This window comes from Scyliorhinus canicula, chromosome 4 (assembly GCF_902713615.1).
Source record: "Scyliorhinus canicula chromosome 4, sScyCan1.1, whole genome shotgun sequence".
Classification (NCBI taxonomy): Eukaryota; Metazoa; Chordata; class Chondrichthyes; order Carcharhiniformes; family Scyliorhinidae; genus Scyliorhinus; species Scyliorhinus canicula.
In genome coordinates, this window is record NC_052149.1 from 99,801,540 (window position 1) to 99,817,020 (window position 15,481).

General features: G+C 42.3%; 1 protein-coding gene across 1 annotated transcript in view; it reads right to left on the reverse strand.

Moving 5' to 3' along the window:
* Positions 1–15,481, reverse strand: part of ro60 (Ro60, Y RNA binding protein) — a 65,511-nt gene that overhangs the window by 36,925 nt on the left and 13,105 nt on the right. The window contains exon 3 of the mRNA XM_038794887.1: positions 10,426–10,646. Within this exon, the coding sequence (XP_038650815.1) occupies positions 10,426–10,646 (221 nt within the window). The remainder of the gene's footprint in view (positions 1–10,425; positions 10,647–15,481) is intronic.

Here is a 15,481-nt window from a genome sequence, read left to right on the forward strand (position 1 = left end):
ACCTCACTTAATTTCCTTTCAATCTGATAAGGTCCACAAAACCTTGCTTTCAAAGGTTCACCTACCACTGGTAACAATACAAAAACGTTATCTCCACTGGCAAATCTACAAACTTTTGCTTTCTTGTCCGCTACCCGTTTCATCACATGCTGTGCAACTTTAAATGTTGTTTAGCCAATTCACCTGCTCTATTTAATCGTTCCCTAAAATTTGACACGTAATCCAATAATGTAATTTCCGATTTCTCACTCACCAATTTTTCCTTAATCAATTTAAGTGGTACTCTTACCTCATGGCCAAAATTAGTTCAAAAGGACGGAATACGGTTGACTCATTAGGTGCATCCCGAATTGCAAACAGTACAAATGGAATTCCTTTATCCCAATCCTCTGGATAATCTTGACAATAAGCCCTCAACATTGTCTTTCATGTCTGATGCCACCCTTGTAACGCTCCCTGCGATTCTGGACGGTACGCAGTTGATTTAAATTGTTTTATTCCAAAGCTATCTATAACTTCTTTGAATAACCTGGAGGTAAAATTTGATCCTTGATCCGATTGTATTTCTGTGGGTAGTCCATATCGAGTAAAGAATTTAAGTAACTCCTCCACAATCTTTTTAGCTGTAATATTACGTACTGGAATGGCCTCTGGAAACCTAGTAGACACATCCATTATAGTCAAAAGATATTGACTCCCACTTTTTGTTTTAGGAAGCAGTCCGACGCAATCAATTAGGACCCCTGTAAAAGGGTCCTCAAATGCTGGAATGGGTATTAAGGGCGCTGGTTTTATCATTGCTTGAGGTTTCCCTATCACTTGACGTGTGACATGATTGACAAAATTTAACTACATCTTAATGTCGTCCAGGCCAATAAAAATGTTTCTGGATTTTAGCTTGAGTTTTCCTTATTCCCAAATTACCTCCTACTGGTACCTCATGTGCAACTCACAACACCTCCTTTCTGTACCATACCGGCAATACTGCTTGAAATGAAATGAAATGAAAATGCCCCTAGCCGGCACATTCCAGCGCCTGTTCTGGGAAGCTGGTACGGGAATTGAACCGTGCTGCTGGCCTGCCTTGGTCTGATTTAAAACCAGCTATTTAGCCCAGTGTGCTAAACCAGCCCCAGATGAACTTCTCCCCAGTTTTCATCCACCTGCACATGTCAGGGTCTCCATTTTATCATCAAGTCATTACTTTTACAGTAATAACACTCTGCCATACACTCAGATTCCTCTTCCGTGTATGCTTTCTGATATATAGAAATAAAACGGATGTCTTTCTGTTGTAACTCCGTCAATTTTCCTGAACTAACAATATCTGCCTCATCCTCCACCTGTTCTTGTTCTTTTTTCAACCATCCGATCAAAAATCATTTCTGATAATTGCACTTCAACTTCATCTTCACTCTGATTTCTCCTCGTCTTAACCTGTGACTTTGCGAACTTGTTACTACACAATCCGGAAAAATCACAGGATATTCGTCCTTCAACACTTCAGTCGTCTGATATTTCACTGGCTTATCAACCACAGTAGGCATCACTCCCACTTGCGATCCAGCTATATCATTACTCAAGATAAACTGTATTCCTGGACAAGATAGTTTCTCTATTACTCCTACTACCACTTCACCACTCTTCACTGGACATTCCAACCTTACCTTATATAATTGAACACTGCTACTCTCACCGTGAATTCCACATATTGCCACCTTTTCTGGCAACATTCTTCCCAAGCTACATCACTCCTCATCTCTTACTATTAAAGATTGACTAGCTTCCGTATCTCTTAAAATTGTGACTTCTTTGCCTGCTCCTCCTGATACACATGAGTAAACTTTACCCATACAAGTAAATTATTTAAAGCGATTTGGCACCTTCTTATCAATCACTTCTTAACCAGGCTGTGCAATCTTTTGCTCCTCCTTTGCGCCACTTGGGCTTTCCTTTACCACTTTAACAAACCCCACTGTCTTATCCTGTTTTACTACATCAGCCTTCCCAGTGCTTTTCTTTAACCACCAACACTGTGACATTACATGGCCTAGTTTATTACAGTGAAAACATTTGAAACTTTTCATTTCTTTTCCACCCTCCTGGATTTCTTTTTTAATCTGAGGTACACTCTCATTATCTCCCATCAGATCATCTTTATCACTTGAGTATTTCTCATGTCCCCAGTTTCTTTCCCTCAAAGGCTGAAACTGGTGTCGGAAAACAAGCTTTATGAACTAAGTCATAATCATCTGCCATTTCTGCTGCTAATCTCACAGTTTTAACCCTCTGCTCTTGCACATGAGTTCACACGACATCAGGAATTGAATTTTTAAACTCCTCCAAAAGTATAATTTTTCTGAGAGCTTCATACGTTTGGTCTATTTTCAAAGCCCTTATCCACCTATCAAAATTACTCTGTTTGATCCTTTCAAACTCCATGTATGTTTGACCAAATTCTTTCCTTAAATTTCTAAATCTTTGTCTGTAGGCTTCAGGCATCAGTTCATATGCACCCAAGATAGATTTTTTTCACCTTGTCATACGTCCCAGATACCTCCTCCGGTAGTGATGCAAACACGTCACTAGCCCTACCTATCAGCTTTGTATGAAGTAATACCCACATATCCTGTGGCCATTTCATTTGTTTAGCTACCTTCTCAAATGAAATGAAAAAGGCTTCTACCTCCTTCTCATCAAACCTTGGCAATGCTTGGACATATTTAAATAGATCCCCACCAAGCCTTCAACTTTAATGCTCTTTCTCACTATCCTCATCACTATCATCCAACTGTACGTTTCCCTTTACGTCTGCCAATTTTGACTGATTGTCATGTTTCATGGCCATTTTCTGAAGTTCAAACTCTCTCTATCTTTTTCCTTGATCTGTATCTCCCTTTCTCTTTCTTTTTGTTCTGCGAGGGCTATTCTTTCTTTTGTCCTTTCATCTCTGTCCTTTTCTTTTTCCCCTCTCTCTTTCTTTATCCATTCTGTCTCCTTCTCGTTCCACTCTTTCGTATTCAAGCTGCTTTAATTATTTCTCATGTTCCATTTGCTTAATTTGTAACTGAATCTTAGCCATTTCCAATAAGTCAAACTGTATCTCAGGCAACTTTAAATGCTTAGCCACCGCCATAATTACCTCCTCTTTTCTCATTTTGTCAGGTAATGTTAATTGCAATGTTTTTTGCCAAATCTAACAGTCTGCTTTTAGTCTCTGTCTGGAAGGTACTGCTGGTGACCATCTCCACTCCCAAAAACTTCAGAGTCTCTGAAAGAGCCATTGTCCACAACACACTGCCTACTTAAACTAAAATACCACACCTGAAAAGCAACCACAATATGCTCACCCCTCACTGTCTTTAAGTTGACTAAGCCAATCCAATAGATAGACTTTTATCCCCCTCGAGCCCCCAATTTGTTATGGGCCAGGGTTTAGAGAACCCCAAAGTGTATCATGGAGTTCACCTGACCACAACTTTTAATAGATTGTGGTATGGGGAGCACACGGCCCACTCTACAGGTGTGGTACAACAGAAATGGAAAAGTATTTCTTAAAGCAAAACAATGTTTATTCTATGAACTTAAGTTAACCTTTTTAAAACATGCAGTGAACATCTTAACAACCATCAATTCAAATATAATCCCCAAAGAATACAACACTCAGTAATCCTTAAGCTGTCCTTTTAACGTCCATAAGACTTTTTTTTAAAAACCTTTAAACAGAAGCACATCAGGTTAAAGTCACTACGGAGAACAGTTATTAGTTTTAAATCACCAAAGGATCAATTTACAATCTTTAGATTAGAGAGAGAGAGACTCATAAACCTTCTGGCTGTGACTGCAGCTATCCGCTCTGAAAACGAAACTAAAACACACCCTGCAGCAAACTGCCTAAAACGAAAGTAAAAAGCTGACAGGCAGCCCAGCTCCACCCACTCTCTGGCATCACTGCAGTAATAAACGCCCATTTCTTAAAGGTACTCTCACTACAGATATTTATATACATAGCTATTTATAAACACCCATTTCTTAAAGGTACTTTCACATGACATTATAGAGATACATATTACAATCGTGCACCTCCTAATCCAAACCACCACAGTTTCAGTCTATTCCTCTTTATAAGGTCATAATTGTATCCCCTAAACTGAACATGGCTAAGAGCGAGTTGATTGTAATTCAGGCGTGGGGGCAGGAGAGTAGGCTAAAGGGGTTGCCGTTCAGGCTAGTGGGGGAGAGTTTCCGATATTTGGGGATTCAGGTGGCACGGGACTGGGGCAGGTTGCACAAGCTCAACCTGTCGCGACTGGTGGAACGTGTGAGGGAGGAGGTCCGGAGGTGGGATGCGCTCCCGCTGTCATTGGCGGGGAGAGTGCAGACTGTTAAGATGACGATTCTCCCGCGGTTCTCGTTTGTTTTTCAGTGTCTTCTCATCTTATTTAAGAGGCTATATAAAATTATTCTGGGATTTGTATGGGCGGGGAAGTCCCCGCGGGTGAAGAGGGTGATGCTTGAAAGGAGCAGAGGAGAAGGGGGGCTGGCGTTGCCGAACTTCAGCAACTATTACTGGGCGGCCAACATAGCAATAATAAGGAAATGGATGGTGGGTGCGGGGTCGGTTTGGGAAGGGATGGAGGCTACTTCGTATAGGGGCATGAGCTTGGCAGCCCTGGTCACGGCGCCTCTGCCGCTTCCGCTGGCACGGTACTCCACCAGTCCGATAGTGGTGGCAGCTCTTCGGATCTGGGGCCGATGGAGGCATGTAGGGGAGGTAAGAGCATCGATGTAGACCCCAATCTGCGGCAACCACCGATTTGCCCCGGGGAACATGGACGGGGGGTATCGACTGTGGAGGAGGGCGTGGATTGTGAGGATGGGGGATCTGTTCCTGGAAGGGAGCATTCCGAGCATGAGGGCGCTGGAGGAGAGGTTTGGGCTGGCGAGAGGGAACGACTTTAAATACTTGCAGGTAAGGGATTTTGTATGGAGACTGGTGCCGTCCTTCCCACGTCTCCCGCCGAAGGGGAGGCAGGACAGGGTAGTTTCTGGGGGAGGGGTGGGAGAGGGTAGAGTTTCAGACGGCTACAAGGAGCTAATGAGAGCTGAGGATACGCAGACCGAGGACCTGAAGCTTAAGTGGGAGGAGGGGCTCGGGGGGTTTGGGGGGCTGGAAGACGTAAACACGACTGTAACATGTGCCAGGCTCAGCCTGATCCAGTTTAAGGTCGTGCACCGGGCCCACATGACGGTGGCCTGGATGAGCAGATTCTTCGGGCTGGAGGACAAGTGTGCGAGATGCGCTGGAGGGCCGGCTAACCATGTACATATGTTCTGGTCATGCTCTAAACTTAGGGGGTATTGGCAGGGTTTCGCAGATGTCATGTCCCGGGTATTGAAAACTGGGGTGGTAATGAGCCTGGAGGTGGCAATCTTTGGGGTTTCAGAGGACCCGGGAGTTCAGGAAGAGGGAGAGGCCGACATTCTGGCCTTTGCTTCCCTGGTAGGCCGGCGATGAATACTGTTAGCAGTGGCGGACTGGCTCTAAAAATATTGGTTGCCAGGAGACAAAGGGGGCCCACCCACAACTACAATGCTATCATTTAATTTTCATAACGAATAAATATAATTTTCAAAAAATACATATGGAAAAAAGGGTACAATTAAAATTTTTGTGGAAAAAATGGGTATTTCTTAGTAATTACAGTGTACATGTACTGTACATATTACTGGCAGTAGATAACAAATGTAAATACAGAATGTTATAATTAAATTTTTAATTTTTAAAAATCTTTAAGTAATTGGTTGATATTTTTAAATAGTTTACTGCACAATTTACACATTAACAGATAGTTCAAAAGCACAATAGAGCATTGCTGCAGTCCACTATATTAAGGGCAATCGTTTGTGTTCGCTAGATGATTGTGCGAATCTGCCAATAATTGCTTCTGCATCCAATTCATCTAACAATTCCTTTTCAATGGATAGCAACATGTATGATTCCAATTTCTCCTCAGACAGCGAATTTCTTAACCTTGTCTTTATGATCTTTAGCTTTGAAAATGTCCTCTCACATTGGACTTGAGTAACTGATAGTGTGCAGATGACTTTATAAAGTTCATAAAGGTTATCATATGCCTCGTCATGAAGTCTGTTGGATGCCAGAATTTTTAGTACACACGATGGGCAAGTGCTGCAAATTTTACAATTGATGCAACTGGAATCTACATTCTCACCATCATTAAGCAATAGCTTTAATACATCAAAGTTTGAAGCAAAAGAAAACAATTCCAATATTACTTGATCTTTGCTGATTTGTGGAAACAGCTTAATAATACCTTCCAATGCTTCATCTTCAAGGCCCTTCTCTGTAATAGTTTTAAACTTTGCTGGGTCCAAGCAGGGACACATCTCAAAGGCTAAGCAGTATGAACAATATAAGCATCTATTTTATGTTAGCCATTTCTTGGGACTGAGTCATTCATGATTTTCCTCTCATACAAACGAGCATCAAATGGCAGATCAAGTGGCTGAAGTGGATGTTCAGCAAAAAACTGTTTTAGCTTTGCTCGTGATGGATATTGGAAGATTCCAGTAATTGATCTTTCATTTTCTTGCGTAGGTTCATTTACAGGATGTGCTTCAGAAACCAAGTCATTTATGCTTGAAGGAATATCTGATTCCCTGTCACTAGTTGAAGCTATGTGTTCAGATGTTGCAACTACAGGCAGTACAGATACCGGAACAAGGAAGCCAAAAGAAATATTGGGCCTGGGTTGATTAGTAATGGATGCACTTGTATTTGTCTCTACATTCAAAGTAGCTCTTCTCTGTTCTTGTAACTCGCATGTCATTGCATCATCACCATGAGCATTGTTTCTTGCTTCTTGATTATTTGTTGCAGAACTGGATATTGATGTGGATTGTGCTTGTGGTATTATAAACTCTGTAATAGGCCTGCATCGCTTGGCTGATTCCTTCCTTTCTGCTTCTTTTGTTCTTTGCGTTTTAGTGACCCAGATTTATGCTTTTTCTTTTCCATGCTGGTAGGGGTAATATTCCTGAAATAAAAACTTAATTAAAAATAGCCCACATTGGGAAAAATGAATATTGATGATTGCAAGAATAACTTGAAGGAACACCAGATAAACCCCTACTTGATAAAAAAATATAAAATAACTTACTTACACTTCAATAGGCTATGTTCATTAGTCAATACTACTATGGCCTATGCAGCTTCAGAAGAGGAGACAATCCACTGTCCAGTGTTCACACCAGCAAGCAACTGAGACAACTGTTGAAACTTAGAAGTTTGGTCCGACTATAGCAAGACATTAAGAATGGTCCCACGACCAAAGTTAACACGTCCAGTTTGATACCAGTGTAGTGTTACAAGTCGCAACCCTTTGAGTTTACCGATCATGGCTTATCACTTCAATATCTTTGACCTCATGATTCACGGTCAAAGGTACCGCTTCTCCTTTTCGGTGACCTCACGACCCTATGTACTGCTTGATATCCTTTCAAGTTGCCGACCATCTCAAATCACGAACTGTAACTTTATCTTTAAATTCACACACTCTTGCTGAAAACGTGGATTTCCAACTATGTCCGACCCGGGTGAACCAGCCCCCCCCCCCACCCCCCACTCCTTTTCACATCCATTTAACACTGCTTTGTTCCTTCATACACTGACTGATTACTTGTTTCTTTATTTGGTATTGCTCTTTTTAAAAATAATTATATTTTATTAAGTCAGAATACAAATCTCAGGAAAGAAGTTGGAGATTTATTTATCTAATTAATTATAATTTTTAAGAAGCCCTTCAGAGATTCACGGGCCCCTTCTTGGCTCTCCGGGCCCCGAAACGATGTACCGGCTGAACCAAGACTACTGCTTGATATCCTTTGGAGTTGCCAACCATCTCAAATCACGAATTGTAACTTTATCTTTAAATTCACACACTCTTGCTGAAAACATGGAATTTCCTTAATTATGCCCGACCCGGGCCCCCCCTATTCCACATCCTTCCGCTACCTCCCTTGCTTTGTTCCTTTTCATGCACTGCTTATTTGTGTCCTGTTCTCTTTTTTTTTCTTATTCCTTTTTATTACTAAAACAGTTGTCTGTGTTTGTTTCTTTATTGCATTTTTATTTGCTATAGGGGGCCCACTTCATCAGGGGCCCACTTGCCATCAGGCAAGCTGACACCCTGGCCAGTCCGCCACTGACTGTTAGCATGGAGGGACACAAAGCCCCCGAGGGCTGAGGTATGGCTATCGGACATGGCGAGCTTTCTTGGCCTAGAAAAAGTCATGTTCGTTTTGAGAGGTTCGTTACTTGGGTTCGCCCGAAGGTGGCAGCAGGGGGGGGGGGGGGGGGGGGGGGGGGGGGGGGGGGGGGGGGGGGGTTGTTCTAGTTCAGTAAAGCCTAATGTTATTTTTCATACAATATTCACTTTAATTCTTCAATTTTCGAGTTTGTCTGAACTGGAAGCAATTTTACATCATTTTGATGTTCTGGTGAGACAGATCCATTGCAGTTTGAGATGATGAATTAGGAGTGTTGCACAAGAACAATACTACATGGCAGTGAAAAACAATTGTTTTATGTTTGATTTTTCAACAAAAAATCATTGACAACATGCTAAACCTTCAGTGATAACACGCATGTTACTTTCAGCACCAATAGTGACTCTTCACACACTGAAGCAACCTATGCCCATATGCAGCAAGACATCAATAACATTCAGATCTGGGTTGACAAGTGAAAGTATAATTCACACCATGCAAGTGCCAGGCAATTGCCATTTCTAACAAGAAAGAATCCAACAATTGTCCCATGACATTAACATTGCTGAGTTCCCCACTATCAACATCCTGGGGGTTACCATTCATCAGAAACTGAACTGGACTCGCCTTATAAATACTGTGGCTACAAGAGCAGGTCAGAGACTGGAAATTCTGTGGTGACTAATTTACCTCTTGACACTCCAAAACCTTCCACCATCTACAAGGCACAAGTCAGAAGTGCGATGGAATACTCTCCACTTGCCTGGATGAGTGCAGCTCCAAGTCAATAAGCTCCACACCATCCAGCACAAAGCAGCTCGCTTGATTGGTGCACAATCCACCACCCTCAACATTCACTTCCTTCACCACTAATGCACAGTGGCAGCAATGTATACAACCTTCAAGATGCACTGCAGCAATTCACCAAGTCTCCTCACCAGCGCTTCCTACATTCCCGACCTCAACCACCTAAAAAGGACAAGGGTTGAAGACGCATGGGAATACCAACCCCAGCAAGGTCCCCTTCAAGCTACACAACATCCTGACTTGCATTCATTCCTTCACTGTCGCGGAGACAAAATTCCTTCTGAACAGCACTGTGCTTGTGCCTACACCACATGGAATGCAGCGGTTCAAGAAGATGGCTCACCATCACCTTCGCAACAGTAATTAGGGTTGGGCAATAAATGCTGGCCTAATTAGAGACATGTATATCCCATGAAAAGTTTAAAAACAAAACCTCATCTATATAACCAGTACGAAGGCATTTAAGCAAGTCACTGTCAAAATCCATCTAATAACTAAATGTGAAAAAGCATTTTTCAATAATGCATTCCTTTTAAGAGAACAAATATACCATCCAATTTTTTTCTAATAACACCATCCGAGCAGCATCCTCGAGTAACATTTGTGTAAAAGTAATCACAGTTAAATTGAGTTTGGAAACAATCATGGTTAAGGGCTGTTTTCAGTAATTGTTGAAGGTTAGCAAATTAGCTATATTCAAATATAGATGAAGTAGAAGGTATGGGGCAAGCAAAGATCAGCATGAGTGTTTAGGAGTTGGGCAGCACGGTAGTATAGTGGTTAGCACAATTCCTTCACAGCTCCAGGGTCCCAGGTTTGATTCCCGGCTTGAGTCATTGCCTGTTTGGAGTCTGCACGTTCTCCCAGTGTGTGCATGGATTTCCTCCGGGTGCTCCGGTTTCCTCCCACAGTCCAAAGACGTGCCGGTTAGGTCAATTGGCCATGCTAAATTGCCCATAGTGTCCAAAAAGTTAAGGTGGGGTTACGGGGATAGAGTGGAGGTGTGGGTATAGGCAGGGTGCTCTTTCCAAGGGCCGGTGCAGACTCGATGGGGGGCCAAATGGCCTTCTTCACTATAAATTCTATGATTCTATGATTTGGGATATTATCATACTTGTTGGCAACCAGCTCAATGGCAGTGTAGTGGGTTTCTTTTTGGTCAATTAGAAAATGCCCATTTGGTAGAATGGAAGTTTTTCTCCTCCTAGTTTGATCCATAAATGCTTTACTAGAAGTTGTTCAAGTAGCAATGGTTAATAAATCTGATGTAGGTTTCAATAGTTTAATGCACTATCTAGTGAACGGTCAATGCATTTATTCACTCACCTCTTGTGATTTCAGGTGATTAGTCAGTAGGTGTTCCTTGACCAGTCTGTACACCTCAATAAGCTGAGCAACCTCATGTTCATCTTGGGTGATTTTCACTCTCTCCAGAGCTTCAAAGTACTTCAGTAGCCTCTGGATTCCATCCGAGTTGGCTTTATCCTTGTAGGCTTCTTCAACCTCCTTCCAACCTTTCATAATATACTTGGTGACCAAAGTGAGATCTAGAAAAAACAAAACAAATTGACTCAAAATACCATTCTCCAAATCTAATATGAGACAATGCTTTCGCATTTATTCAATATACACTTATATATTCTGAAATAAAACAGTACTATAGTCACATTAAATTCTAGTCACTTTATTTTCTTCAAGCCAAAGTTTCGAACAATCAAGGAAAATAAACCCAAATTTTTGCTAACGTTTTAAACAGGGCATATCTAACTATATATTGATTTTGTTGACTTCATCCCTAGTGTATCACTAATAATCGTTATTAGTGTCACAAGTAGGCTTACATTAACACTGCCATGATGTTACTGTGAAAATCCCCTAGTCGCCACACTATGGTGCCTGTTCAGGTACACCGAGGGACAATTCAGAATGTTCAATTCACCTAACAAGCACGTCTTTCGGGGCTTGTGGGATGAAACCGGAATGCCCGGAGGAAACCCACACAGACATGGGGAGAACGTCCAGACTCCGCACAGACAGGGACCCTAGCCAGGAATCAAACCCGGTCCCTGGAATAATAGTCAATCTGTATGATTAAGGGACATTTTACAGGACCCAGGAACACCATTCCCCTCCCCCCCACCTCCCAACCCCACCAGTTGGGGGATGCTGCCTCATTACAGCAGCCGAAGGGAGCTATTGAAATCTCCATGGTCCAAAGAGGGAGTTGCGGGCAGAAAAGGCTGCCCCTGCAGACCGAACAATCATCACGAGAATGTTGCCCTATGGATGCCTACAACCCTCGGCCATCCTGAACTTCAGTTTTGACTTATTTGTCGGAGTTCTCTCTTCTGGTAATGTTGCTGAGTTTTAGAGCTGCCGATCTTCAGTTTGAACTGGGGCGGGGGGGGGGGGGGGGGGGGGGGGGGGGGGAGAAGCATTGGCAAGCTCTCCTTGTCTGGATGGTGTACCCAGAGGCAGTCACGTAGGAGGCTGCCTCCAGTGAAAGTACCAAGTCAATTCCACTGCCAACAAGTACAGACTCGGGACCCGTATTTTGCCCTGAAGCAAGTGTCTTGAAGTCGGCGGTAAAATCATGTTCAATTCTGGGCACCACACTTTAGAAACAATGTGAAGATGTTAGCGAGTGTGCAGAAAGGTGAATGCTTCCAGTGATGAGGTTCCTTGATTAAATGAATAGACTGCAGAAGGTAGGACCATTTCCCTTGCAGAAAATAAATTTGATTGAGTTATTTAAAATAATGAGCTGTCAAGGCAGGGTAGAGAGAAGCTCTCTGTTGATGAAAGGACCAGAGAACCAGATGACGCAGATTGAAGACAAATGGCAAAAGAACAAATGATGACATGAGGAGATGGTTACGATCAGGAATTTACTGCCTGAGAGTGTGGTGGTGGCAGATTCAATCATGGCTTTCCGAAGGGTATTGGACAAGCACCTGCAGAGAAATTATTTCCAGAACTATGGGAAAAGAGGACAAGCTGAGCAGCTCTTGCAGAGCCAGTGTGAAGTATGAACAAAATAGGCTAAACAGCCTGTGTCAGTCGTTATGATCCTTGGCCAGACCCCAGGGCATTATTGTATGTGTGTGTGTGTGTGTGTGTGTGTGTGTGTGTGTGTGAGACACCCAGTTAGGGAATAATAAGACTTTGTGTCAAAGTGGAGATTCAAGATGCTTACTTCGTGAATAAAGCCACAAGGTTCCCCAGGTTTGGGGCAAACAAAAATAAACTTTATTATACAAGTTCAGAAAGATAAGGCAATTTGCAGTATTGATCATATTTACTAACATTCAGCTTAAGTATGAGGTACATGTGAATTATCAGGCAAATTGTGGTCGGATACACCACGTTACACAATAGATGATGAATGCGAACAAAACAGATTCCCTAGATTTTGCAACACCCTACCCGGACATTTGCTAAATCATGAGCAAACCAACCTCACTGACTTTGACTGCTTACATTGGTTTCCAATCCACCGTTGAAGATTTGCCTCGGCATTCTCTCACAAAGGTCATTCCGACCTTGCAGGTTTTCAATCTCACCGTCAGAGATGCCTTTCCCCTGAATTTCCAAGTACATTTTCATGCACAATTTCATAATTTTGGCCGTGCCAAACAGAACATCAGTTCCAAAGGGATACCTTTGCCTCAACAGTCCGCAGCATGAAGTCACCAACTTTCAACTGCCTTCTCAGATCTTCAGGCTCCTATTGTGCCCGCATTTGCTCAAAGTTTACTCCCTCCAGGTCTTTCTTGAATTCAGAGCCTATTACTCTGCTTCTTTCTTTAACTTCACTTAACGGGATTTATTTCTATACCTGGTCTTCATCCCTTACCTGGGATTAGCTTTTGGGTGTTTTCCCTGTCCCTCTCCCTGGTTTTGGCCCTTCTCCCTGTTCTCTCCCATATCCTGCTCCTGCGAATACCCTCGAAGAAAGTTAATAAAACCTAGCTGCATGTGTGTGGCAATTTCCCAGCTAGCACATGAGCAGGAGGCCCATGGTTTGTTGGAAACTGGAGTTCCTGACTTCCAGACTAAAAAAATATAGGTTTATTAACATTGTTCTGTTACCATGCTATGAAAAGTGCATACATAATGCAATACCCATTTTCCCCCGTCAAATACCCAAATTACGACTACATCACTTTGTCCTTCTCAAGTCAGTTCGATGAGGTAATTCAGTTCACAAGCCTTCACAGAATGGCACAAAGGTAACTAAGTCGGGGGAATTTCTCCCCAGGTCCTTTCAGTTTGCACTAAACCATCCCTTACACTCAAATGATGTGGGGCATCCATGTACAAGAATGTTGACTAAAATACAACTTAAACTTAAGTTTTCTAGTCAATAGTTAAAAGCGATAGATATATAATATAAATAAATAGAGGATGTAACAAGCAATGTTGATAAAGAGGAACCAGTAGATGCAGTGCATTTGCAAAAAGGAATTTGATAGGGTGTCACATAAAGGATTAATACACAAAACAAGAACATGTGATGTTGGGGTACTATATAAGCATTAGATTGTCTAAATAACAAGGAACAGGGAGTTGGGATAAATGGATCAATTTCAGATTGGCAAACTGTACTAGTGGGGTGCCACATGGATCAGTGCTTGGGATATCAACTTCCTATAATTTGGGCGGCAGGTGGTGTTGTGGTTAGCACTGCAGCCTATGGCGCTGAGGACCCAGGTTCGAATCCCGGCCCTGGGTCACTATCCGTGTGGAGTTTACGCATCCTCCCAGTGTCTGCGTGGGTTTCACCCCAACAACCCAAAGATGTGTAGGTTAGGTGGATTGGCTACACTAAATTGCCCCTTAATTGGAAAAAAAAATAATTGGGGACTCTGAATTTAAAAAAAAAAATTCCTACAATTTCTAAAAATGACTTGGGATGAAAGGACCAATTGTTGCTAAATTTGCGAATGATACAAAGATAGATAGGAAAGTAAGTTGTGAGGGAGTCACAGATTCTGCAAAGGGAGAGCAGCATGGTTGTGCAGTGGGTTAGCCTGCTGCCTCACGTGGCCGAGGTCCCAGGTTTGATCCTGGCTCTGGGTCACTGTCCGTGTGGAGTTTGCACATTCTCCCCGTGTTTGCGTGGGTTTCGCCCCCACAACCCAAAAGATGTGCATGCTAGGTGGATTGGCCATGCTAAATTGGCCCTTAATTGGAAAAAATTAATTGGGTACTTTAAATTTATTTTAAAAAAAGATTCTGCAAAGGGGTATAGGTAGGTTTAATGAGTAAGCAAAAATTTGATAGAAGAAACACAGTGAGAAAATGTGAGGTGATCAACCATGGTGAGACGGATGGAAAAGTAGATTATTTAAATGGAAAGAGGCCACAGAATGCTGTCGTGTGGAGGGATCTGGGCTTCACGCATGAATCATTTAAAGTTAGTATGCAAATAATTCAGAAGGCAAATGGAATGTTGTCCTTTATTGTAAGGAGGATAAAGTATGAAAATAGGGAAGTTTTGAAACAACCATACAAGGCGTTATTGAGACCGCATCTGGAACACGAGTTCAGCATTGGTCGCCTTACAGAAGGAGGGATATACTTTCATTGGAAGCATTTCAGAGAAGGTTCAAATTCCTGTGTTGAAGGGGTTGCCTTCTGAGGAATGTTTGAGCAAGTTGGGCCTATATTTAGAAGAATGTGAGATGATCATACCGAAACATAGAAGATTCTGAGGGGAAGATATAGGGTAGATACTGAGAGGAAATTTCCTCTCATGAATAATCTAGAATAGGAGAGTAAAGTTTTAGAATAATTAATGTTGAGATGAGGAGGAACTTCTTCTCTCAGAGGGTCGTGATCACTTTGGAATTTATTTCCCCAGAGAGCAGTCGAGGCTAGGTCTTCAAATATATGCAAGGCCAAGTTCGACAGATTTTTTTCCTACGAGGTAGTCAAGGGTTATGGGTTCAGGTGAGGATGTGAAGCAAGGGTTAATGTGAAGCAAGGGTTTATAGCTAGAACAAGCCAGAATTAATGGGACACATTAGTGGGAAATCACAAATACAGGAATTGTTATTGAATTTGTGAGCCGACTCATGACTGTAAGCCGAATAGCCTTGAGAAACAAGGAAGATGGCTGGATGACGGAATATGAAATGTGGGAGCCCCTTGCAACTATGGGTAAACACCTGCTGTTTATGCTAAGACTACTATATACTAATGTGCCAATAGATAACCTCAAAGTCTGTAAAATCATGTATTGGATCTATGGCAAAAACAAGTTTATGCTTTGTAATGGGGGCAAGCTCAAGTGAATGTAAGGGACAGCCCCTTAAAAATACATATAAAAAAAGGATGTTTTGAGCAATACTTTGGCACTCTCCGAGGTGGTTCTCCG